This window comes from Leptonotus elevatus, chromosome 4 (assembly GCF_054856555.1).
Source record: "Leptonotus elevatus isolate MCC_2025b chromosome 4, RoL_Lele_1.0, whole genome shotgun sequence".
Lineage (NCBI taxonomy): Eukaryota > Metazoa > Chordata > Actinopteri > Syngnathiformes > Syngnathidae > Leptonotus > Leptonotus elevatus.
The window spans coordinates 10,673,251-10,700,132 of NC_141242.1; the positions used below are offsets into that span (position 1 = coordinate 10,673,251).

Below are 26,882 nucleotides of genomic sequence, written 5' to 3' on the forward strand. Positions count from 1 at the left end.
GGTGCGTCACATGACTAACGGTCGCGGGAAGTACGTTAGCTCGCGCGTGACGAGAGGCAGTGGATTAATGCGGAGACGTTACTTACATTTTTTCTTTTAACTGGTGGAATTTGTGATCTTTTAAATTTGTGTCGCGGCCAGAGCGTGCTGAGCTGCTGGGTCGGAGGACGATACCCGACTCAAGCGGGTAGTTAACTCGTTTTTGGTGACTTTTTCGTCGCATTAGATCGGCCACTTCTTCAACGTGGTGGGCTGGAGTTAAAAACAACGTAGCCTTTTCGAGGCTAGCGGAGTCCACTAAAACTTTTATTTGTATGCCTGTTACTGGAATACCTTCGCTCAAGGTAGTTTAAAATTCGACTTTTTGTGTTTTTTGGAGGGGAAGTTGGAACTAGTGCTTGTTTATTTTTCGAAAAGCACGTTTTTACCGAGAGTAAAAACAACTTGGCTAGCATGTCGAGCTACGGTAGCCGTTGGAAGGACTCCCCCTCGCCCAAATCGCGTCCCGTTCGCCAGAAACTCAATTTTGCGGCAAGCGACAGCGAGGATGAGCTGATGGAGGATGTCAACGAGTCCGGCTTCAACGAATCGCACTCCCCGACGGGGTTGCGAACTAGCTCCGTTGACACGCTGCCGGAGGGTGCAGGCTGCGGTGGTGATAGGACCCCGGTGTTGAGGCGGTCGGCCGGAGACGAGATTTGGTCGGAAGAGGGCTTCAGCTCCCCTTCGCAGTTGCTGTCCCCGAGCTCGGAACTTTTCGCCGCCTGCACACCGTCTCCGAGGAAAACGTTGTGGTTGTGTGCCGGCTCGCCGGAGCGGTCGTGCCGCCGGGCCGACAAGGACGGATCCGGCTCACTGTTCCCCACATGCCCCGACACGCCTCCGCACAAAACCCTGAGAAAACTGCGACTTTTTGACACACCGCACACGCCAAAGGTGAGGGGAAATCGGCCGTCAACAATTTAAATGTGATTTACTCCTCCTAGGAATCCAAGATGGCAACTTGGTTGTTGACTAACGGCGAGTTTTGAACGTCAACAATTTTTGCTGTGTCAGTTGGGCAACCCAGTGACCCACTTAACGAGGGGGCTGTTACATAATAGTCTAAATGTACTGCAATGACGAAATGACTGCTTCGTTATAGACAATGACTGTGCACCCCCCCCCCCATTTCATACTATTCTTTTTTTCTTTTCTTTTTTACTGTATTATTAAAATGATGTGCTCTTGTTGAGGCTATTTTTACACGTTTTTGCAAAAAATTTTTTTAAACTAAACCACTACGATTTGCATTCTAATATTTCTCCTGCTACAGTATTAAAAAAAAAAACACTACGATAAAACTAATAACTTTTTATAAAGAAAACGCGATCAAGTAAATAAAAGAAAAAAATAAAACAAACCCGGTGGATCAATGCTATTCAAAATATCTACTACAGCCTATTTTCAAGGAAAGTACTACACGGTTGTGTACATTTTAGAGATGCAATGATTTATCAACAAGCAATCGATTTTCAATTATTGATAATCAATCGTTTAGATACCTTTTTTAATAAAAAATGTTCTGGATACTTGGAATTTCAGCTTCTCGGCAGTAACTATGCCATTTCTGGGGTCCTCAATCAAAGCAGGCTTTCTTTATGTTAAATCAATAATAAACTTCTTCTTTTTTATACCAGTATCAACATTTTTGCCTATTTTCTGACTGGCCAAAGCAGTACCTGAATCCTAATTTGTGTGTGTATTTCCTGGACTGTCAATTAAAAATGTTGACACATTTGCTGCTGCTGTAAACACGCTGCCATAAAGTACTTGCTTTGCTGCAGTTACATCAACCGAGTGGAGCGTCCGAGATGTAACCACTCTTGTCACACAAGAACCTACGAGCTTTTACTCTCTTGGAATAATGCATGCACATTGTACAGATACTGCCCTCTGCTGTCGACAGAAATTACCATTAAAGTGCCCTCAAGCTCGTGTTGCAAATGGAATGGCTCAAGTGTATTCTGGGTTTGGTCACATGTGGGTTGGGTTCCCCTGTTTTTGCATGTACATGGGCACTTAAAGAGTTGTTTGTTTTCCAGAGCCTTCTATCTCGCGTCAGAGATTCTAGCGGGAAGGGTCCCTTATTCAAGACTGGCGAACCCGGGGTAACGCTGTCAAGGTCTCTCGCAGACAGTGACAGTGGCAGGAGACGTCACACGCCTCCGGTCAACTTCAACCCTTTCACCCCCGACTCCCTGCTTATCCAGTCGGCCACGCAGCAACGGACCAACAGGAAGAGGCCACACTGGAACGTGTACGTTGTAGTTTTCACTCTCTCACTCGCGCCGTTCTCTAAATACAAGGCAGTTGGAGTTTACTATAGACAGAATTGAACATTGTCTTGAAAGAGCAAAATATTCAACCACACCATGTGTTGGTTTCCTGCTGGCTTAAAGCTATTTGCGAACCACGACGGACGGCTAGTGGAAATTAGTGTAGTTGTTACAGAAATGATATCCCTTCAAACAATTTCTTCTCTAATTAACACCAAAATTTTGAACACATCCATAGAGTACAACCTTAGCTACAAGCATACTGCATATTGTCTTGGCTTTGTATGGGACCTTCTTTGCCTCTTCTCTTACCAACAGTGTTATTGTGCTACAGGCACTTTTTTTTCTTCTTTTTTTTTCAGGAGTGCGTCTAACAGTGCTCCAGCAAAGATTTTTGTCCACTTTTACGCCGAACAACACAAGCTGTTTCCATTTCCTCCTCGCGCCTCGTCCTCGTCTTGAACCTGCGCATCCTCTTAACTTTAACGGCAACAGCTTTCCTGCACCATTTGCAAATTATTGTATTTTTTGCATCATATCTGACCTCTTGTAGCCTCCACGCGACGAAGGTCGCTCACTCCCACTTTGCCGAAGACGCGACCGAACTGGATGCTCACAGCCTCACATGCTCCGACATTGTTTTGATGCATCACTTTAAAAGCCTGCAATGCACGAAAGATGAAGTGCAATATAGCAGGATTTCACTGTAACTTATTTGAACGTCACAATAAGGTAAATTACACAGCAGGTCACTCACCTCCGACCTATGGCTGGGAACTAAGACCTCATGCGTGCTCGCAAACTCTGTCGTGTGCTTGTGAACGCCCCTACGCCTCCTTCCCCCACCGTGCACTTTGCTGCTGCCCCTACCTGTCTGCCACATTTTTTTTTACTTGAGTTTTAAATAAATTCAAGGATTTTGTTGTCAATGCTCAAACGGTATCAAAATTAGCCGTAGTTTGAAAAACATTTTTTTTTGAAATTGTTCGGTTGAGATCATGTTCACGCCATTTTAAAAACAGGCATGCTAATTAAATTGTGCTCTCCACACAGATCCAGTGGTGAAGACATAGAGGCAAGTGATATTGAGGAAGAAGAGGAAATCCTGCCACCATCCAAGGTAATAATTTTTTCATGTGTCATTGTGTCCCCTTTTTAATTGATGCCCTCCCTCAGTTCTTGAGTTTAACCCGCGTTCATCTTCCCCAGAGGGTCACCATGATGCAGAGCAACATGATGTCACGCTATGCCTCCGAGTTCCTGGAGTTGGAGAAGATCGGCTGCGGTCAGTTTGGCGCTGTGTACAAATGCGTGAAGCGATTGGACGGCTGCCTCTACGCGATCAAGCGCTCCAAGAAGCCCTTGGCTGGATCGGTGGACGAGTAAGTGTTGGCTTTTGAACACGGGTCTCTCTAATAATGGATGCTGATTGCTGAGCCTTCATTCGCTGTATTGGCCAGCAGGTCGTCCTTTGGCTTAAATTACAGGCACCAGGCTACTACCTGTTTCGTCGCTTAGCAACCAATGCCGCGGTCATCCCAGTGCAGTCTTGTCCTGCCCCATTGTATTTGTGACCCGCTCTGACTAAAAGGTCCGCATGTCGGAAAGTCACAACTGTGTATTTGTCCATAACAGGAGGTCGAAAATGACGATTTTGAGATTTCTCCACAAATAGCCTTCTTGAAGTCTCTAGTTAAATTTCCCAGCAGCTCAAAGGTAAAAAAAAATAATAGAAGTGTATGAAAAAAGCAATTATTAGACAGTATGCATCGTAACTAGGGAGTGTTTTTAGCCTCGCTGCTAGCTAGCGCCGTGTCTTGTTTATTAAAACCAATTCAGATTTCCTTACCTCAAATGGGTTGCATAAATGTTGTGAGGATAAACAGTTCTGATGATGGATGGATGGACATATCAACCAAAAAAGTCAAAGTACACCAGAATGAAGGACGCGCGTCGTCAGTCCAGTTACTGTGTTTTGTTATTCAAACTGAGATCATCTTCGATTCCGGGATCTCTTTCCTAATGAATCGACTTCTACTTTTAATTCAAATGACTACATTCATGCACTAAACCATGTCCACTGACTATATGTGCGTACTCGATCGGGGGAGCGGATTGACGGGCTGTCACTTCGCTCACAGCGAGTCGGTGATTAAAAGTTATGAAATGCGCCGACGCCTTGTCTGTAATGTAGGCTAATGTAATAATGTATTGTAAATACTAATGTAATGTTTTGATCACTTGTCGATGTTGTCAATTTCATACGACTCCGTACACACCTCTTCATCAATGCGTCACAAATGAATCGTCTGCCTGTGTCGCAAATATCACCACACATCTTCACTTTATGCACTTTTAAGTGGAATGACATTAAAATGAAGAAGAAAAAAAAGCGATGAAACTTGAAGATAGAAAAATTATCGCATTGTCACTTCAAGCGAGTCAGCCTGACACCCCGCCCCAAAATGCCCACAGGCTATATTGACTAGGGATGGGTGCCTTTCACGTTTGAATCAATACCGGTACTCAACGATACCAACCCCCCCTATCTCTGTCTGTCTGTCTGTCTCTGTCTCTGTCTCTGTCTCTGTCTCTCTCTCTCTCTCTGTCTCTCTCTCTCTCTCGCTCTCGCTCTCGCTCTCTCTCTCGCTCTCTCTCTCGCTCTCTGTTTTAGAAATTTGTATTTTATTTATTACTTTAAATCAATTTGACTTTTGACTTTTCAATATATAAAACTTGACAAATAACAAAGATCTAAAGTAGCGTTGTTCCGATACCGTTTTTTGGCCCCCGATACCGATTCCGATACCCAGCTCTCCATTATCGGCCGATGCAATACCAATACCTAAGTTGTTGTTTTTTCTCAACATGAAAAAAGCTGTCCTGCCATTGGCTCAGAGCATTCAAGGGCCAATAGGATATCTTAGCTCGGCATGCAGTGAACATGTCACACATCAGTGAATGTCGTGCATGAGCAAGACACAAGATGCTGCATCCAAAGTCCTATATTAGCATCAGAATTAATGGTATCTGCATGTTACTTGTTAGTACTCACGATACGAATACCACTGTTTTAATGCAGTATCGGGGCCTCTGCCGATACTAGTATCGGAACAACACTAAGGAACTTTCAATTTATGTTGATTATGGCGACGCCGTGTGGACAAAAGCGGTATTGTTATGTCTGAAAGAAGACCACATTTCCTATGAGGACAAGCGCATTGCGTCGTTTTTTTTTTGCTCACGCCAGCGAGTGAAGTCTGGGCCAACGTTCATCCTTGACTGTCCTCTCATCCCGGTAGCTTTTGACGTATGCCGTAAAGCAGTCAGCACATTTGTAGTTTTTTGTGTGGCAGTGTTGCTACCATCTTCCTCAAAGTTGCTTAGTGCCATTAAGGCCATGGCAAAGGTACCATTCAACTAGTTTTAAGTCGATGTTTCAGTTTGAGATGTTTGAGTTATGAAAATACTTTATTAAGGTTGAAAAAAATTCCTTAGTGCTACTTAAACAAATGAACCAGAGAGGAATAGTAGAAATAAAAGTACATTTTAAAATTAGGCCTACTGAAGTATAATTATTACACAAAAAAACAAAGTGTGAAGCAAAGTTCTATGCAATGAACGAAGTTAAACAGTAAATATATCAATTAATAATTGATGTTATCTTTGGTTCTTGTGCAGTTGTTTTTCAAGAACGTAAAGCCTGCCGCGCGCTGTGTTCGAACCCACATTGGACTCAAATATAGCAACAACAAAAAAAAACATTGCGAGCCTGCGCCCGGCGCGGAGGCTGTCATACTTCACGAACTGTTTTGGTTTTGCTTGGTGCCGCAATAATCTCGCTCGTTTGTAAACCCGGAAATGTATTCCAGCGTGTGAAATCCTGCGCGGGTGGGCGACGCCAGTACGCTGGTGTACGTAAATGTTGCATTCAGGTGCGCCATGGAAAATCCTAAAATCTTGTCCTACCTCTTCCTTGCAATCCAAATCATTACCACTAACAACTTGTTTCACTCAGAAACTTCTCAAATAAAAATGCTAATAAAATAAATGTAAAAAATATCACAGGCCACACCAAATGTCAAATAATCGACATCAAATTATTAAATCAAATTTGCCGCTGTGGTATTGTGACCTCATTTAAGCAAGAACATATTACAAGGAGCAAAACTAAAATGACCAAACTTTGGCTGACGCCTCAGACGATGAATTGTAAGCTTAATGTGATCTTCAAAGTGGAGGCTGAGAGGTCAAACTTCCTAAAGTTTTAAAGGGTTCAAATCTCGGACCTACAATTGGAATTGACTTCCCACTGATATTTTAACAGTATCTGAAAATTTCAGGTTAATATCTTTTTTTTCTAAGGTACTGACTTAGATGCAAGTACCAAAGTTTAGAATTCAAATATATATATCGCGCTTTTTTTTCTTTTTTTGTCACGAGGACTTTTTGTTTGCCCGAACCTGTCACATTTATTGATTTAAAGGTAGACTGTGAGTTAACAATGACCTGCACCCCTCCTCCTCCCCCCCGTGCAGGCAAAATGCTCTGCGCGAGGTATACGCCCACGCTGTGCTGGGCCAGCACCGGCATGTGGTGCGCTACTACTCTGCGTGGGCAGAAGAAGGCCACATGCTGATCCAGAACGAGTACTGCAACGGCGGCACGCTGTCAGACATGATGGCCGACAACGCCCAGCAACACGCCCGCCTGTCGGAGCTGGAGCTCAAGGACTTGCTCCTCCAGGTGGCCCGAGGACTCAAATACATCCATTCCATGTCGCTGGTGCACATGGACATCAAGCCCAGTGAGTTGGCTGAAGGATTTCATTGTGAGGCAAGCGGGACATTTTTCATTTGGATGCTTAATTTTTGGCGTTTTGTTCAAGGTAACATCTTCATATCCCGCAAGTCTGTCAGCAGCTGCGACGAGGGCGACGATGAGGACGGCCTCAACTCCAGCGTGGTCTACAAAATAGGTTTGATTGATGTTTCAAGGCTCCAAATGAGCAGTTTTGATAATGAAGGACTTCAGTTGAGGAGCAAAGTGCATATGAATAATCTTAACATCGCTGGATATAAATAAATATGTATAATTTTCCATAATATGGAGTTTATTCAATCTTTGCAGGTGATCTTGGTCACGTGACGCGGGCCGCCAATCATCAAGTGGAAGAAGGTGACAGCAGATATTTGGCCAATGAAGTTCTTCAGGAGGTTTGTCATCAAAACGACACGTCCGTCGCCTTTTTTTTTATTTTTTATTTTTTGAGCAAAGTTCTCAGTGGCTTCTCGCGGTCGTCCCCAGGACTGCAGCAACCTGGCCAAGGCCGACATCTTCGCCCTGGCCCTGACGGTGGTCAGCGCGGCGGGGGCCGAGCCTCTGCCCAGGAACGGCGACGCTTGGCACGAAATCCGCCGGGGGAAACTGCCCGCTGTCCCCCAAGTGCTCTCGCCGGAGTTTCTCAGCCTCCTCGCGGTGTGTACGACCTCGTTGCCGAGGCGTAATTCGCGACGACGTACTTGGCCCGGTGCTGGTGTTCACGTGTCCCGTTGGTGTGTTCCAGCTGATGATTGACCCCGACCCTACCCGGCGCCCTTCCGCCACAGACCTCATCCGTCACCCGGTACTGCTGACGGCGACCAAGAGTAGCGCCGACCAGCTGAGAGTGGAGAACAACGCGCTAAAGTGCAAGAATGCCCTGTTGGAAAGGTGAGCGGTTGTTCGACACACGTAAGAAATGGTCTTCTTTGTTTATATTGGGGGTTCGAAAGTCAAAACGCGTTATATAGCTACACTGAAAAAAAGTAGTGAGGGTCACGATTTCAGCAAATATTAGCATGAAAAAAGTTGCTTTAAAATAGTTCAATTTAAAAAAAATGTGTTGTCCACCAAACCAGTTCACGTTACACCTTTCATAACTTTGAAATCTTGGAGCAGAATGTTTACAATCATTTTTTTTGTTGCATGCTCAGGGAGCTGCAGAAGGCTCAGCTGGCCAGAGCCTCCGTCGGAGAGAAGGGAAACAGCAACAGCACCTCCAGACTCATCGGGAAGATGATGAGCCGGTCCGTTAGCCTTAACATCTTCTGAACAGTTTTTGTTGTACATACGTTTAAAAAAAAAAAAAAAAACTGTTCATATTTGTTCAATCAACACTTTGCCATGCGGAAGTTGTACAAAGTTATTTAATAAAGTCGTTCTATGTTCACCTTTTTGTCACTCCATTATGTCAGGTTCAAATGTGATGAATAATTCAACACTTCATAGTTTTCTTCATTAATAAATGTTTGGCCTGAGATGGGAACATGGATGACATCTGGTAGCCATCAGCAGCACACAACAGTTGAACAAATGCCGCCTGGGTTAAAGCCGTGTCAAAACGCAGCATTTTAACGTTTTAGGCTGACTTCGGCTTTAATGACATTACACATGCTTGTGTGTAGTCAGCAGTTTTGGTTTTTGATGCTGCTGAGACAGAGAAGATGGTAGCTATGCAAAACACTGTGTGTGGTGGGGGGGGGGGGGTCTGTATGTAACGTGTTTGTAAACAACCTAATTAGAAAATCATTCTACCCTGCCATTACCACGGTTCGTGCTCAAAATGACAGTATTTATACAGTATAGTTACCACAATCAGAACTACTCGAAAAGTGTGAATCACGAAAACCCACCCACGTCACGTGATCAAGAGAGAGAGAGAGAGAGAGAGAGAGAGAGATAGTGGATGCAGTGCGAGTGTGACCTCCAGGCAGAAGGAACGAGAAGAGAGTGCATAATCGTCGAAGCAGCAGAATCAACCGACCACGGTGATGTCTTTGCGGGACGAGTTGTTGAAGTCCATCTGGCACGCCTTCACGGCCCTGGACGTGGACAAGAGCGGAAAAGTGTCCAAATCTCAGCTCAAGGTAAAACTCAAAAGAAAAATTGCGACAAGAACACGGTTTTGGACGAAACTTCCTCTTGAAAAGACTAACGAAAACACACGGATGACTCGCACCATCTTATCAGATAATTTTACACACACAGGCGAAGTTGATTATTATTCTTAGTGTGAACGTTAAAAGTGAACATTTGATGCTCAGTAAAATGGCAAACGGTTGACGGTAGTCCCAAAAGTTAGCGAGAGATGTAAAACGACCATTTATAGCGTTATTAAAAGCAGTTTTATATCCAGATACTCATTCAAAACTAATCAGTGAGCTAAAAATAAAGTTATGAAATACTTTAAGCCGCATGTTGTCAAAACGTCACATTTTGTTTTCTTTTGATGAACTGTGGGCAGTGAAGCCACAGGGATGCCAGTGTCAGGGGCAAAGCAAACATGGCGACCCCCCCCCCCCCCCCCCCCCCAAAAAAAAAGTTTCAAGTCAGTGTATTAAATGTTAATACATTTATTAAATGTTTCACAGTCGAAACATATTTCTGTTTTGATTAATTTAAATTAAAAACTTAGTTGAGTTATAAGCAATTTTAGTCAGTTAGTTTTCAAAGACTAATAAAAAATGACTTCTTGTTTAAGTTTGTGTTGTTTAAATCACGCATGAGAAACTTTTCAATGTATCATCATGTCAGGTTGACTTAAATGGAATCATTTACTTTAAGAAACATTCAAAAGCTGAATAATTATAAAAAATATGTACTTTTTATGAATTGAGTGACGCATGCATTTGTACTATACAGAAATAACTAAAACATAAAGATGTATTTTTTTTAAATTGAAAATAAATTACCTTTAGATAAAGACAATTTAAAAAATTTAACAAACTGTCATTCTTTTTTTATGTTATTTTTTACAGAATTTAAAAAATTATGCGGATAAAATATAAAATAAATATGAAATATGTGACTTACCATTTTATTAAAATTAAAATGAATACAAATAAAAATATGTTACTATTTTGTTAAAAAGAAAGAATGCAAAACAATAGTTTTTACTAACCTATTTATTTAATAATAAAATACATGAAAATAAAACAAATGATGTGATGTAAGAGTGTAGAAAAAAAACGTAGTCTCATTCAGTAGTCAAATGTGATAATCACAGTGTACTTGATACTTGAAGTCCATGTTGTTTTGTATGTGTTTTTGTAGGTGTTGTCACACAACTTGTGTACAGTAATGAGGATCCCACATGACCCCGTGGCTCTGGAGGAACATTTCAAAGATGATGATGAGGGTCCCGTCTCCAACCAGGGCTACATGCCTTACCTCAACAAGTTCATCCTAGACAAGGTCAGCACACCTCGACAGCTACAGCGGCTATATAACGTCTCCATGCGTGCGCAAACTGTCATGACTGAGGACAATTAACCAATCACATTCAGATTCATGGTAAATGGAAGTCAGCACACAACGGGAACCATTTAAAGTGCTTCTGATTAACCTCAGATAAAGTTCAGATGTTCTAGACACTTTTGTAAACACATCTTAAAGCAAATGATGGACCGATATTAGATTTGAACAGTGTAATAAAAACTGTGTGCAAAAATATCACGGTATTAAAATTACAGCTCAAAAATTAAAAAAAATATATACATATAGTTTGGTAAATAAAAAACATTGAACACTATTTTATTTTTAAGCAAAATCTAAAATATTTAGTACAGAAGACACGTGTTTCATGTTAAGTTTAAATAAATAAATGAATGTTCTTCTTCTGTTTTAATTCTTCTTATTAAGTCACAGTGTTACATCACTGGTGGGCTATTTTTAGAAAGGACCCGTGGGCTACTCATGTTGTCCTTGAGCTAACTAGTACCCACTGGCAAGATCTATCTATCACTCAATCTTATTGTCAGTCTGTTATTAGGCTGCTATCAAGCAGCTGTGCATTCATTGTCCATCCCTCGTGGATGATGTCACAGGAGCTTGCTTCCTTGTCCTGACGTTGCGATTTTACAGAACAGGAATCCTATTGATTTTGAGTGACTCTTGCGCTTTCTCTCTGTCGCTGTGAGTGACTTTTGGTGTGGTCAGGAAATGCAAAAGTAGTGATGTAAGTTCAGGACGTGTCGTCATCATCATCCCGCATGCAGACATACACGTAGATGAAGTGATGGCATAGCGGTAAATGATACACTGGCTCATATGTAAAGAGTTAAGAAGGTGCATCATTGTCGTGAGGAAACGCCACACTGGTATACAAAGAAACAGTTATTTTGAGTACATGCGTGTGTCAGGGTGATCCAACCTGCTATCGAGTCACATGACTCTACAAGGCATTTCATTGTGCACATAAATGGACTCTGAGTCCTGAAAAATGACAGGTCCACTTTATGTTAATGTCATGTCATGTATACAGATAAGCAACATGGGGAAAGCTGGACAAATGTGTGGCTGGGTCGCATTTATTCAACACAAAGACATCAGGAAAAGGTGGAAAATACCCTTTTTCCAGGCACTGGAAACCACCACAACATTGGCCCGCACGGAAGTGCAACATTTTCCAGCACAGCTTTGACGCAAAGCTTCCAGTAGAGCGTCCGCGCTTTAAATCAAGGAGCTACATTTATTTGGGTTTTAAAAAAAAGAAGATATTGTCTCACACGCTTGCTAATCTTTGAGGGAGGTGCCATTCTGAGCCTTTTTGGGTGGAGTGGCACAAGTTTCCACACAAGCCCCACAGAACACAATAGCGGTTGCATCACATCCTGTCTGTGTATAGTAGTCTTAGATTACACATGATGACAAGGAAACTGCCGTTATAATGATGCCAAGTAGCCGTTTCACTTCTGGCCCACTCATATTTGTCTCGATGTGTGCTCTGCAAGCCGCATGAGCGCACGCTCGACCTGCCAGCCGTCTCCATGGCAACGCTTGTGTTCCCCTCCGCGTTCCTCACATTTTCTCGGGAAGTTCAGCATGATTTATTTTTGCTGTTGTCGACACAGGCACTTCTCTTTTGTGGCACGATAGAAACTATCATGGAACTCTACCAGCCAGTGCCACATTGTGCACCCTGACCCACTAACTCAATTGTGCCATTCAGATTAATGCATTACTTTATTTTGGGATACATTTTGGGGGGGTCTAAAAAAAAAATCGTAATCTCCCCGTGTCAGAATTTTTTGCCTTTAATTTTTGTAGTTTTTCTGATTTAAACCAAAAAAGTTCAGTCAAAAAATTGATTGTTGTGCGTGGGTGTTTTTTAATATAAACATTTTTATTTTTGCAATAATTGCAGCATTAGGCAGCAATGACGGAAAATAAATCAGTGAATCAACAAAAAAGTGAATTTATTTTGTCATTTTTCATGTTCTTTTTTTCAAATATTTTTGTATTTTTTCTGATATAAAAAAAAATCGAATTGAGAGACATGCTTATCACAAAAAGTATGTACTATATCTCAGAATTTTATGAATTATCCGAAATGCAAAAAAAAATAAAATTCTCAAGTATAAATGAAAAAATCACCAAATTTGGAGAAGCATACTGTAAGGTGAATAACACCCATTATTTGTCTATAAAGTTCCTTGTTCTTACATTGACAACTTTTCAATTATATGCGGCAGGTGACGGACAACTTTGACCGTCAGGACTTCGACAGGATGTGTTGGACTTTGTGCTCCAGGAAAAACCTGGACCAGAATCAGCTGCTCATCTCCAACGAAGACGCTTTCAAAATCTGGTGCATCTTCAACTTCCTGTCCGAGGACAGCTACCCGCCCGTCATCGTCACGGAGGAGGTCAGCACTTCCCGCGTTACAGTGTTACGCTGGTGAATGGATTACCACATGTTCGTTTGTAAGGTGATAAGGTCGCTTGATGTGTCGCTGATGATCGATCAAGAACAGGAAGTTGGGAACTTCCTCTTCTGTTACAATTGCTGGAAAATTTAGGCTTTGACAAACATCGTTGATCACAGGAAGTTTGTCAAAGTACACACACGCTCATATTCTAGACACTGTATGTTTGTGTTTTGCCTTGTGTAAATGCTGACAGAAAAACACCAAAACTATTGCTTTAAAAGAAATAGTGACTTGTGTGAGATGAGCATTTTAAAAACATGACATCGTTATGTATAAAAAAAAAAAATGCTGAGAGACAAGCATTCAAAGTACGGTAATATGCAAGACCATGAAAGTGAAGGAAAATACTATGTTAAAAACATTTCAACTGCTGAGATAAGCATTCAAACAAGTGTCGACATCATCAAAAATATCTGAATTAGGGCCCGACCGTTTTCTTTTAAGGTCGATGCCAATTCAGACATTTGGCAGAATAAAATTACGATTAATGATTAATCTGCCGATCAATAAATTTATATATATAATTTGTTTGGTGCCTTAACGCTTACAGCAATAAAGATATGAAGTACAGGTAGAATGTTTGACTGTTTAACTCAAAAAAAAAACTTTGAACGTCATTATCTTTATCTTATTCGTCATTTGTTGTATTTTGTTAATGTGTAATAAAAACAAAAAAAAACTTAAAAGCGCTAATATCTGGTGATTAAACTGGCCAGCCAATAAAAAACATTTGGCCGTCACTGTCTTGTGTCAAAAAAGTAAATACTGTGAGACGAGCGTTCACAATAATACAATCATGCATCAAAGCATTTGAATGCTGTGAGAAAAGCATTTAAACTAACACTGTTGTGCATCAAAAATATTATGAATGTTGAAAGACAAACATTTAACCTGGTATAATAAAATGATGTGAACACTGTTAGACAACCATTCAAATGGCAAAATACAGTAGAGTAAAAAAAAGTATTTGGCCAAAATCAAATAGGAAGCCTTTGGGAAACTGGCCAAATACTTTTTGCCCCACTGTAAATCATTTCAGAAATGCTGAGAGAAAATACTGTCTGAAAAATAGTCCATTAAATGTTGAGCGACAAGCATTTAAACAGATGCAATTGTGTGACAAAAAACGTGCAATTTACCATGAGCATCTCTCAGCATTGGCGCCCCATGTTTCACCTGCGTATTTCCAGATGGAGTACTTCCTGCGCAAGCTGACGGAGGCGATGGGGGGCAGCTGGGTGGAGGAGCGCTTTGAGGACTACAAGCTGCAGATGCTCTCGCAGCAGCAGCAGCAGCAGCAGCAGCAGCAGCAGCAGCAGAGCATCAGCGTGTGGCAGCTCATCGCTCTGGTGGGCTCCGGGCACTTCAGCAAGGGCATGGACAGGCAGACCCTCTCCATGGGCATCCACGAGCTCCACCAGGAGCTCATCATGGACGTGCTCAAGCAGGTCCGGCCCCATTTGCCCATTCAAAGCATGCAGCAGAATTTTTGATTCTTGTTATATACTTTTTAATTTTTTTATGAAAGTATGGCTCATTACGGAACTAAGCATGCCCTAATTGTGGTTATGTAACAGCTTTTATGAAGTGCACTAGATAGCACGACTTTTCTTCATTCAAAGCATGCAACAAAAATGTACACCCTTTACCTTTTCTCTGCCATGGTGACTTACTTACTAGTATTGAGGGAACCTGCTGCATGCTTTGAATGGGCGAGAGTAGCACCAGCTGTTAGACAAATTGTACAAACTGAAATAATAACGTAAATGATAACATTAGTTTAAGTTGAGATGCATTTCGTTGCAGGGCTACATGATGAAGAAAGGCCACAAGAGGAAGAACTGGACGGAGCGTTGGTTCACACTAAAGCCTAATTCCATCTCCTACTATGTGAGCGAAGATCAGGCTGAGAAGAAAGGGGACATCTTATTGGACGAACACTGCAGTGTGGAGGCAAGGAGAACTTCCTCTTTAAACACACATACAAGAGTGCAAACATCCCAGTCGAAAAACACTATCCAAAATCCCCAGTTTTGACAATGGAAAAGTAAAAATGGTGTTGTGAACTGAACTGATGTGTGCCGGGGGTTTTTTTTTTTAGCCTCTGGTGGACAAAGAGGGCAAAAAGTGTCTCTTCTTCATCAGATCCTCAAATAAGAGTTTTGAAATCAGCGCATCAGACAAGAAGAAGAAGCAGGAGTGGATTCAGGGTGAGTGGTTCAACTTGTCAGCACCAAGTCCTCAAAATTCGACACACAAAACCATAATGACAACATGAAAAGTAGTTGTATGACTAAATTGATTTAAAATAAAACGAAGAGGTCCAATCAGGTTAGTACTGCTGCACTGCAGTTTGACACATCGGCAAATCATCATCTGCATCAGAAAGTTCTTTGTTCACATTTTTTTTAAGTACTAGCAGTATCGCTACTCCGTATCCGTGAGTAATCAAAGGGTGAAAAAATTGGTATTGAATATCTCTCGTTCTGAGAATACTTTCAAAGATGCGATGTCTTTTTTTATTGTTATTAATACATTTGCAAAAATCTTAAAAACAAAACAAAAATTGTCAATATAGGGTGTTATGTGTATATTTCTGAGGAGAAAAAAACATTTAGTCCATTTTGGAACAAAGCTGTGCCTGTAAACAACAACATGTGTTACATACTACTCACAAAAAAGATGAGATTTCGGATGCAGGGGTTGAAATTTCAGGATGCACGCACTGTAACATTTACATATGAACTTAATTTGACCTTCTCTGACAACGCTTCAATATTTTTATTTTTTTCCAAAACTTGCTGTTCTCTAACAAGAAGCTGAATGTCAAAATTGACAACAGGTTTTTGATCCACATTTTGATTGGATGAGATCAAAGCGTCTGATCAACAGGACCTTGCTATTGCGAAACTTCAAACAGGATGTTCTCAGAGGGAAGTGGCTGCTGAGTTTTTGTGTCACGGAAGATTATCAGCAGGTTGCAACAGAGATACACAGAGACCGGTAGAGTCACAGAAAGGTATAGAAATGGTTGTCCTTGGAAATAAGAAAAAACATTTGCTGTTTAGCTTCTTATTAGAGAAGAGCAAGTAGTGCGAAAAGTACATTCAAACACCCCAAACCTGTTGTGAATATTGTGTATAAGCATCATTGAGCACGCTTGTGTTTTGTGGCAGCCATCCAGACGTGCGTGAATCTGTTGCGAGCGGGCCGCCAGGCGCCGCACCGCGAGTCGCGCCACAAACGTCGCGAGCTGCGCCTCAAGCAGCAGGCCGACCAGGAGGAGCTGCGGACCAGGATGAAGGAGCTGCAGACGGCCAACGAGGCCAAGCAGCATGAGCTGGAGGACATGAGGAAGGTACGAGGAGGATGACGCGTCCTCTTTTATTACCTCTGCCAAGCACAGGGGCAAGAGCTTGTTTTGATTATTTTACAGAGAGGAGTGTTTTTTTTTTTTGGGGGGGGGGATACGATTTTGGAAAACTTTACTAGTAAAGCAATGAATTGTCTTCCTAGTGAAAAAGCATACTAGTACATGGGTATTTTGTGGAAATCAATAAATGCTCAAAAAGCTTTCAATCGAGATGGGCAACCTTCCAAGTGGGTGGAGACGTCCCGTGGTGCGAACGAGCCACATTCTTATTCCAAACAGCACCATTGTTCCGAGGCTACAACGCCGCATTTGCACTCGCTGGCCAGTTTGGCGGCGTGTCATGAATACGAATAGCGTCCACCCTCCACAGCTACGTCCCCCAGCTCATGAATAATGTCTCACCTCTTGTCATGCAGGAATGCAGAATGAAGCAGGGTCGCTCAGCCAGTGGGTCGCCGTTAAACACGATCTACCGGTTTGTAGCCACAAAACCGGACCGCCCAGCAGACTGCTGACACGGATTGTGCTAGGTTTCGGACTCATGTTAGCGTTAGCATGAGCAACTTTTACTCTCTAAAAAGAAAGTTGTCATCATGGCGTGACCTTAAAGAATCATCCACAGTAGCGGGAAGTAACCAAACACAGATTTGTTACTGTACTTAAGTAGATTTTCTTCTGCATTTTTCAGTTGATTTTTTATTTTTACTCCCTACATTTGAAAAGTACTTTCTACTCTTAACTTTGTCAAAATAGGGTGAAAACACCAAATGTATTTATGTCAGTTACCAGTGATGTATTTTTGTTGCTCAGGTCACAACGTTAGCAAAAAGCTATATGAACACCTCGTTTTGATTGCATTCAAGTTGAGTCAATGCTACAGTAGCATTGCGACTTTTAACATGATTTTTTTGTCAGTATATATATTTTATATAGCTATCCTTATCATCAATGTCATGTTACTTTAGCCACGTGGTTAACTGTGATGTCATTTTCATTCAAAATGGCCGCCCCCTGAACTGTGGAAAAAACACTGATCTGAATATATGACTGATAGCCCATACATACCCGTACAAGCCGTTGAAGTCACAGGGCAGCCATCTTGCTCCTCCCATCTCGCGAGCAGACTACTGTATAAACGATATCGTATGCGTACAGATTAGACATATACAGCTCGTAGGCAGTTAGTATAGAGCCGTAAAAAATAAAGTAAAAGTAGAAAATAAAGCATCTTTAACTAAAGGAAAACCATATTGCTAACTCTGAAACAGATTCTATTTCCATTATTTCCCATGTGGGGAGACTGGCTGGTGCGCTGGAGCAGATTGTGTTCCACTGTTGTTGTTCAAGTGGGTACGCAGTGTCTGCGTGTGAGTGTACGTATGACACTCTGGTGTGCTCACTGGCTGACACACTTTGTCTTGGTGTTGAATGCACAAACATTTGGCATTGAGGTGCCACTCTTTTGTTCAGCAGTTGGTGACTGCATGAATGCACAAGGAGAGTATGTGCACGCGCACACAGTCAAGACACTGCACAGAAGTAAATAGAGTGCTAGTTTGTTGCCGTTGTTCATTGTATATTCTACTGTCTCTCACGCTCTCCCTCTCTCACGCACACACAACACAAACAACAATAAAATAACTTGAAAGTGTATATTAACCTATGGTGTGGTCGTCAGGCTCTAGAAGAATCGGCAGCCAACGCGGCGGAGGAAGAGCGGCGGCGGCTTCAGACTCAGACCGACCTCCAGGACCGCTACAGGGTGGACCTGGAGAGAGAGAAGATGGTGCGTATGTGTGTGAACTCCCATCCGGGAACATTAGGTACACACTTGTGTGCGCTCTACATGTGTTCAGGTGAGGCAACAGATGGAGGAGCAGGTGGCTCAGAAGTCCACGGAGGTGGAGCAATACCTGCAGAGGGTCCGCGAGATGGAGGACATGTATCGGCGGCTGGAGGACGCCTTGGAAGACGAGCGACGCGCCCGCCAGGATGAGGAGACCGTTCGCAAGCTGCAGGCCAGGTCAGTTGGCAAAAATATGACAAAATATTTGTCTGTCCTATTGATTATAGTGCTGTGCCGAAAAATCGATTCTCATAAGAATCGCTATTCTCATTTAGTACGATTCAGAATCGATTTTAAATGTCCAAAAATCGATTTTATTTAAATTATTTTATACTGTCTTGCCTTTGTCTGTGTGTGCCTTTATTTGGAGCGCTGTTCATGTTGTACCCGATTTGGCCACTTGGGGGCAGTGTGGTTCCATGCGGTCTAATACCCTGTTGTAGCCACATTAGAGAGTAGAAGGAAGTCACGATCAAGTTATTCCAATAAAAGTAGTTTTTTTGCAATGTGGAGCCGATCTTTTGAGTGCTAAAAGTGCGGCGAGTAGTGCGCTAATTAGCATTAGCGAGTCAGACTGGAGTAGATCATTACAATTCCTTGCACATCTATAGAAGCAAAAATCATTGTCAATCAAATAATTTTGAATCAAAAACCGTTCTTAACCGAAAATCGATTCTGAATCGAATCGCAGACCCAAAAATCGGAATTGAATCGTGAGATATTCAAAGATTCCCACCCCTAATTGATTACACTGATAATAAAAGTTTAATCAATTGTTTTATATGATCGGATTTTTGATGCTGAATATTTTTACTTTTTTTTGGCACATCAGTCTTATTGAGACTTTTTTTGTGGGTCAACTGAAACTGGCTTTGGGAGTATAGTTAAAAAAAAGAAAAAAGTCAACAAATATTTACGTCAAATTAAGTAATTTCATCTAAAAATCCGAGTCGAATGATCTGGGAAGAACGCTGCCCTGTTAAATGGTCACATATTCAAGTTCCTCTTTGACTTTCCTTCCTCTGTGCTGACGTTAACTCTCCTGACCAAGGAGCGGGTGAGTCGGCACAGTTTGACCAAACGGCAGATGCTGAGTGTTCAAAGTGGACCACACACATACACACACACACACACAAAGAACATAAACCAGGAGCTGTAGTCAGATAAAACAATGTCTGTGAGAGCGGTGTTTTTTTTTTATGGCTTCTGAAAAGCCCAGCGGTCTGCAAAATTTGTTGGTGTAACAAAATAATTATTCCCAGTGTTGTGCTCGTTACTAAAAAATAGTAAATTGTTAAAGTTACTTCATTTAAAAAGTAACTCAATTACTCTGATGATTACTTTAAAAAAGTAATGCATTACTATGAAAAGTAACTCTTTAGTTACTTTGAAAAAAAATGAACTTTCACTGTTCCTTTATGCTCAACTAAAGTACAATAATGAGCGTATTCCCACATCCAAAAACTCGTCTTGCGCTCGTCTTGACTCTCCATGACTGCCGAATCCGATACCCGCCCACAATGCGTCTTCTTCCGAGTACGACAGCGGCAATCCATTGTAAACATGTAGTACAGTACACAGCAGCCATCCATTAATTATTTGATTCTAAACCGCTTATCTTCACGAGTGTCCCACAAATTATTTAACTAAATAATTTATCAACTGACTAAGGCACCATATTGTAACAGTAACTGAGTTACTGTATTTTAAAAAGTAATGCGTTAGAGTATTAGTTATTGTAAAAAGTATCTAAGTTACAATAACGCGTTACTAGTTAACTGCACAACACTGGTTATTCCTCCCTACCTTAGCTTTGGGCCATTAAAACACTAGGACCACCATTTTGACGGCATCACTTAAAATAATGACTAATTGCTGTTTGAGAAGCTTATAAAGGTATTTTGTTTATTAAACTTTTGGCGGCCATTTTGCCACTTGCTGGCAACTGAAAATGACATCTCAGTTGCTCAGGGTTCAGTTAACGGCCAATCACAGCTCACCTGATTTCTGAACCTGAGCCATGATTGGTCATTACCATAAGCCTGAGTTATGTATTTTTCAGTCGACAACAAATGGAAAAATGGCCGTCCCCTTAGATGATAAAAAACGGGTGGATTTTGCTGCGCAATTCATATTCCACACAAGCAATATTAATAAGAATACCATGTTTAGACTAGTGGGGCTGCATAGACCATATTATTGTCAAGAACATTTTGAAATTGACTTCCTCTTTAATGTAAATTATGTAATGCAGCCTATAAGCGATAAGAAATATGGACTATAAAGAGTAGAGAAAAGCAATAAGGAAAATGGATTAGAAAAAGTTTACAGATTTTTTTTTGTCTTGCATAAAAAAATACAAAACACTGAAATAATTTGAATCAAAATGAGATGTAGAAATATAGCATAGCAAGCCACAAAAAATGAATCAACAAATTCAAAAACATTCTCAAAGAATCAATGAAACAAACGTATTTATTAACAGAAATCAAAACCGATTGTCCTCACAATTCGGCCTATTTACAATTTAAGCACACTATCGTAACCGTCCCAGTGCACTGGCCGCACACAACCTTGTGGCATTTCACGCAGAAATGATTGGAGCGGTTTTTGCCGCACTTCTTTCGAATCTGGCACTGCCTTCTCTTCTCCGGGTCTGTCGCCGGGACCGAGGACGGAGCGGGCGCGGGCTGCCTGGCGAGAAGCTTCTGTGCGCTCATGTGCTCTGCGCGGAGTTCCTTGGCCAGCATGAGGAGGAAGTCGCAGCGGAAAATGATCTTACCGAGACATTTTGTGTACAGCACCCAAGCGTTGACGGCTGCCATGTCCAGCATGTTATAAAAAACTGCCATCGGCCATCTTCTTGTACGCGCCTTCACGGAATATCTACGCATCATCTGATCCAGCACATCAACGGCCATCTTTGTGCGGTTGTAGTAAACCACGGGCTCGGGCTTGGCCCTGGCGCCGCTCAGGGAGCCGGCTGACGCGTGCACCGTGCTCAGAATGCACACATTTTTCTGCACTTTGCACTGGTAAATAGTCAGGATGTTGTTGTTGGTTTTTAGCACGTTGGTGGTAAACAGCGGCATTTGCGCATGGACGCAGGGCGGCAACTCTCTTCTGACTTTGCGGATTGTTCCAACGAGACTGGGTTTCTTCATCTGTAAAGCCTGTGCCAGCGGGACAGAGGTGCACGATTGGTCCGTGGTGATGATTCTTCCCATCCCTGTGAATGGGCCAACCAGCTTCAGCACCGCGCTCCTTCTGAGCCGCTGGCCTGGAGAGCGTGTCGCACCTTTCCCCAGGTAAGGAGCGGCGTTCAGCATATATTTGCTGGCCACATCAGTCGCAATCAAAAACTTGATGGCATATTTTTCTGCCTTGTTTGGCATTTGCTGCGTAAAAGGACAAGCGATCTCAGAGCCGGCTTTAAAGTGGAGGACGCAGTTCCTGATAAAAGCGTCCCACATCTTGCTTGCCAAGGCAAACTTGTCGAACTGACGACGTGCGCACTTCACGTCATTCCTGTCAAAGCGCAGACGTCGCATAATGGTTTTGAAACGTTGTTTTTGCATCGTCTCCTTGAAATAGGGAAATCCCCATTGTGGGGACCAAAAGCTGGACAGCTGCTGTTTTCTTTCTCCTTTTGCCCCGCGCGCATACACAAGCGCAATAAATGCCTGGAGCTCAGCTAAACTCAAGTCCCACGAATCATCCTTCAGGACACTGCGGGCTTCGATTACGGTGCAGTCCCGTATGTGCTCCAACATGTCCTCATCTACCAGGCACTTGAAGGCTGTCAAAGTGTTTTGGATTTTCTGCTTTGCTAGCACGGTGGGGCCCTCGCCCTCTGCCGGGACATTTTGCATTCGTTGTCCCCCTCTCTCGTTCCCCGGGACCACCGCAGTCCACACAGTACCGTCTTTCCCCCGCTCTTGCTCTTCTGAGGCAGACGGCTGCGGGTTAGCTTCAGACAGAGCCTGTTGTCCCGTGGCCTGCGCTGCTGGCGGCCCAGCTGTCATAAAAAATATGAGTTCATTAGATTATTGATTTCAACTTTGTCCTGTATCCCCAAAAATGTCACAACGCTATCACATCTATCAGCCTATATTTCACTAGAAGCTAATAATACCTTGATTGATGACGCCATGTCTCCTCCTCGCCGGCGGGGGTTGTTCTTCCTCGGACTCGCAGTCTGAATCAGTCGAGGCATCCGGCAACCACTCACCCTCAGACTCGCCATCAGTTCCGGACTCAGCCTCATCAGTATTTGGAAGCAGATCTAATTCCTCCTCTACTGTACACGGTTTCTTATAGATGGTGAATGGTACCTTTTTTTTTCAAAAATCAATGCTGCTGCTGAATGGTGATTGCTATGGAAACATGGCGCAGCGTCGCCTGCAGCACAAAAAAATTATATTGAAATTATTTGAGCCATATATAATGGTTATTAATGACCATTATATATTGTAATCCATAGGAATGATACACATAAACAGAAAGGAAAAGTCAAAAGGCCAAGTATTCCGTTACCAAAAAGTAGTATACTTTAAGTACATAATATAGAGTATACTTAAGTATACCTGAGTTTATTTTTCGAGTGTACTTATTCTTGTACTAAAGGTAAACTTTAAGTAAACTCCTTAGGACTAAATCGGCCCATTTTAGTACACTTAAAGTATACTTAAGTATACATTTTAGTACACTTAAAAGTATACTTAAGTATATTATAAAGTACATTAATAAGTATACTTTGTAGTATACTTATGTCCACAGTTTAGTTTACACTACAGTAAAAAGCGCAGTGGTGAATTGACAGGGATCAAAACGGCAAACTCTAATACCAAATGTACCAACCCTAACCGCTAGGCTATCCAGCCACATGGTGGCTTGGGTTTTATAAATAAATGTAACCTATAATTTCGGTCCGTTACATAAACAGCAAGTCCCTTCTAAGTATATACTACAGTCTGTAAACTTAGTGTACTTACAAGTACACTTAACATTGACTTGGTGGTGGTATACTTCTAATAAGAAAAGTGGACTGGAATTATAATTCATTTTGATATACTTGAATATACTTATTTTTGGTAAGGGGTGTTAATCTATGTATACAAAGTAACATCACGTCATTTCAAACCCGTCTCTGGGAGTATCACCACTAACGGAAAAACAGTGCTACCTCGTGGCTAAAGTAAGAAAGTGCACTGGGTGTAGTTACAAAAACTAACTGCAAAAATAACGTCGATCAAAGAAAAACATACCTGCCGAGCACAAAACAGGCCAATGTTCGTCTTCTTAAATCCTTATCTGCACATCTGCTCCCCAAACATACAAAATATCCGTATCTACAATATGAAACAATTGCTTTCACATTGTTGGTCAAGTAACAAAGGGTAGAATTTGCGTCTAAACGGCGACACTGAAAAACAACTATAAAAATATTACTGTCGGTGAAAGACCTTGATATCGTCATAATATGTCACTATGCATAAATATTTAACAGTAGCCGTCCATTAAAGAGCTCAATGTGAGGGATAAAGGAAGAAGCTACGGAAGCCCAACAGGTAACCTTACCAGCAAGATGAATTCTCGCGATATTTGTGAGTTCACAAACTCCGGAGAATACATATTTCGTACCGCTCCCGCTGATATGTTTATGTATATTTTTTTCCGATCGGACCAATCAGGCGTTGTTTGGGCAGGACAAAACCAATAAGCGCCGATGCCGGGCGGGAAACAAACAAACCTAACAGACGAATGGATGCTGCAATTAATTATGTTCTCGCAGAATTACTCGCCGTTTTCTTGTTGAATTTGAACAGCAAGAGGAGTTTCGTGCATTTGTATCTGGTAAAGATGTTGATGGATAAAAATGGCCCAGGGAGCTAATCATGAAATAATCTTTTTTTTTTTCCCCTAAAGTAAAATAAATAAATAAAAATAACTAAGTACATTTTTGACTCTTTTAGACCTTGACTTCCGCTTTTAATCCGTCCTATTATAGCTTCACTTACACTGTATTGCAAATGATTGCCATTATGTTGATGACATTAATTTTATTCAGGCCCCCCAAGTTTTTGTAGCGTGTTATTAAATAATAAAAATAGCACTTGCCATAGCCGTAAAGGATGAAAAACATATGCCGTGAAGTAATGTTCTGTTCTGTTGTGTGTTAATGTTACAATATCCATATCGGGTTGTAAAACTGCAGAGTTGATGCGAGTTTCATTAGCCCATCTATGTATGGTCTGTTAGCATTAAGCTAGTAGACTTTTATAAAACAAAGTATGTGCTTTGGAAAAAACTTTCATCATTCTTTTTTGTTTCTGTTTTGCTACAGATATAGTTTGCTCTAACAATATTGCAACTTTTTCTAAAAAACAAAAAGTAATTTACTCTGTATTTCTACTATCTTGACTTGTTTTCTAAAAAAATGGGAAACTTTTTTATTCTTACCAACTTTAATGATGAATGACAAACCGAAGTGATGGATGTGTCATTGTTACGTCTCTTCTTATTTTTGACCTTGTTAAAAACAGACTTAAAAAAAATTGGACAGATGGCACAGCTCATTCGAAGGTGAGGTTTAAAAAAACAAAAAAAACAATTTGAATGTAAAATATATAAGGTAGTTTGATAATAAAATAACACATTCTTGTTTTATTTATTAATTCAATAATAATTAATTTATCAATACTAAAATATTTATTAAATATTTTCTGTTCCGTGGTGTTGGACGAGATGTTGGACTTAATGTGTGTTTCACAAGGTTAGCATTAGCCGCTAACGGTGACGACGGTTGGCGCAGGTTGCTGGAGGAGGAGGCGGCCAAGCGGGCCGAGCTGGAGCAAATCCACCTGAGGCAGCAGCAAGCCATCTCGGAGACGGAGGCCGAGAAGGAGGAGCTGCACAAGGAGCGGCTGGCCAAGGACAAAGCCCTGAGGGACGCCATGATGCAGCTGCAGCAGCTGGAGGAGGACAGGCAGGGGGCGCTGGAGCAGTACCAGGTAACATAACGCGAAATTCCAGTCACAATATAATCAAGTGTGGATTATCATCATCATCATCTTATATTTTTGTGTGTGTGTCAGACGGTGATGATGAAGCTGGAAGACGCCACCAACAACACAAAGACGTGGAAGCACAAAGTGGCCGAACACGAGGGTTTCATGCGCCTCATTCAGCCAGGTAGCGTCGTTTTCATCTTTTAGCATAACTTTTACTTCTTTTCATATCTGTGTTTATTTTGGCGTTTTTCATTTACTCAATTAGAAAGAAAATCTTTATTGGATTTTTTTTTTTTAAATGCTGTGCTTATATTGCATTTAACGTTCAGCCCAGTTTCGTTTTAATATTTTTCATGTCATATTTTTGTATTCAGTCTGTTTCTGTGCATTATTCATCAAACATTTCTCTAAATTTGTGTGTTTTTCATATTCACATCATGTCATCGACTCATGGGGCCTTGATGAGATTTGTCACTTTGTATTCAATATGATCTGTCTTGTTCCTTTTTACCTGTCAGGCTCCAAGGGTCATCAGATAATCACAAACTGGGGCCCGGCCGCCTTCTCGGACGCCGAGCTGAGCCTGAGGGAGAAGAAATGGCAGGAAATGAAGAACCAGGTGACACCGGCGCAGTAGATGACAACAATAATGCTATGTTAGCAATGCTAACACCTAAATCATGGCGGGAATGCAAATATTATCATTCATGTGATGTTTTTACATGTTCCCACCACCAACCTAAATGATAGGCAACAAAAATATTAGAAAACATCACATTAATAAACACTTGCAACCGTACCTAATCAAATGTCCAGTGAGCATACTTTTTGTCACCCCTAATTAAGATTAATATGTAAATATGTTATTTCTGACTTAGAAAACTATAGCACTCATGCTAATATTAACTAGTGAACATTTTAACTCATTCGCTGCCAGTGACGGCTATAGACGTAAAAAATTCCTTTGAACTATTTCTATTAGTTTAAAAATGTTTCCACTTTTGTAAACAAGAGTATGAAAACCTAGGAAAAAAATACTGTACATTTAGAACAGATATAAAAAATGTTGATTAATTGTGAGCTAACTATTGAAGTCATGCAGTTAATTACAATCAAAAATTTAAATCGCCTGACACGATTTAAAAAAAGAAAAGATTATTAAAAATTACTGGCGTCAGGCGATTACATTTTTATTCGTAATTAATCGCATGACTTTACTAGTTAACTCATGATTAATCACTAATTTTATATCTGTTCTAAATGTACAATTAAACAAATTCTAGGTTTTCATACTCTTCTTAACAAAAGTGACAAAAATAATAGAAATTGTTCAAATGAATTTTTGACATCTATAACCGTCAATGGCAGTGAATGAGTTAAGACTCCTGTGTGTTTAGCGTAATACATGCGCGTCTTGTCATTTTTACATGTGAATAAATATGAAATGTGGAATAAAAATGTGTTAAAATTACTTGAATGTGATCACAGAATTTTTCTACTTGGTTTATTTCTAGTTTTACTTTTGCTATCGTTTGGGGCTGCCTGTTCCCTATATGTTCAGCAGGGGGCGCTGCATCAAAA

The 26,882-nt window shown here is 41.3% G+C and overlaps 3 protein-coding genes across 4 annotated transcripts; 2 read left to right on the forward strand and 1 right to left on the reverse strand.

Moving 5' to 3' along the window:
* Positions 1 to 10: 10 nt before the first annotated feature.
* Positions 11 to 8,529, forward strand: wee1 (WEE1 G2 checkpoint kinase). Its single transcript, XM_086073496.1, has 10 exons — positions 11 to 936; positions 2,085 to 2,299; positions 3,372 to 3,438; positions 3,528 to 3,700; positions 6,857 to 7,125; positions 7,207 to 7,296; positions 7,449 to 7,534; positions 7,626 to 7,796; positions 7,885 to 8,030; positions 8,294 to 8,529. Exons 1-10 carry the CDS (start codon positions 454 to 456, stop codon positions 8,409 to 8,411), a joined length of 1,818 nt encoding a protein of 605 aa, XP_085929622.1. The 5' UTR covers positions 11 to 453; the 3' UTR covers positions 8,412 to 8,529.
* Positions 8,530 to 9,047: 518 nt separating this feature from the next.
* Positions 9,048 to 26,772, forward strand: swap70b (switching B cell complex subunit SWAP70b). Its single transcript, XM_086074200.1, has 12 exons — positions 9,048 to 9,226; positions 10,413 to 10,553; positions 12,833 to 13,006; positions 14,260 to 14,517; positions 14,876 to 15,022; positions 15,171 to 15,279; positions 16,246 to 16,427; positions 18,121 to 18,228; positions 18,299 to 18,465; positions 25,103 to 25,301; positions 25,386 to 25,482; positions 25,820 to 26,772. The coding sequence occupies exons 1-12, from the start codon at positions 9,131 to 9,133 to the stop codon at positions 25,936 to 25,938; spliced, it is 1,797 nt and encodes a 598-aa protein (XP_085930326.1). The 5' UTR covers positions 9,048 to 9,130; the 3' UTR covers positions 25,939 to 26,772.
* On the reverse strand, positions 20,746 to 24,438 carry LOC147175483 (uncharacterized). Of its 2 annotated transcripts, XM_086074202.1 has the most exons (4): positions 23,556 to 24,438; positions 22,623 to 22,689; positions 22,424 to 22,550; positions 20,746 to 22,306 (listed from the first exon to the last, which is right to left on the reverse strand). In XM_086074202.1, the coding sequence occupies exon 4, from the start codon at positions 22,158 to 22,160 to the stop codon at positions 20,805 to 20,807; it is 1,356 nt and encodes a 451-aa protein (XP_085930328.1). In that variant the 5' UTR covers positions 22,161 to 22,306; positions 22,424 to 22,550; positions 22,623 to 22,689; positions 23,556 to 24,438; the 3' UTR covers positions 20,746 to 20,804. The 2 variants fall into 2 exon arrangements, with proteins under 2 accessions (XP_085930328.1, XP_085930327.1); XM_086074201.1 differs by having other exon boundaries at positions 22,424 to 22,689.
* Positions 26,773 to 26,882: the final 110 nt, after the last annotated feature.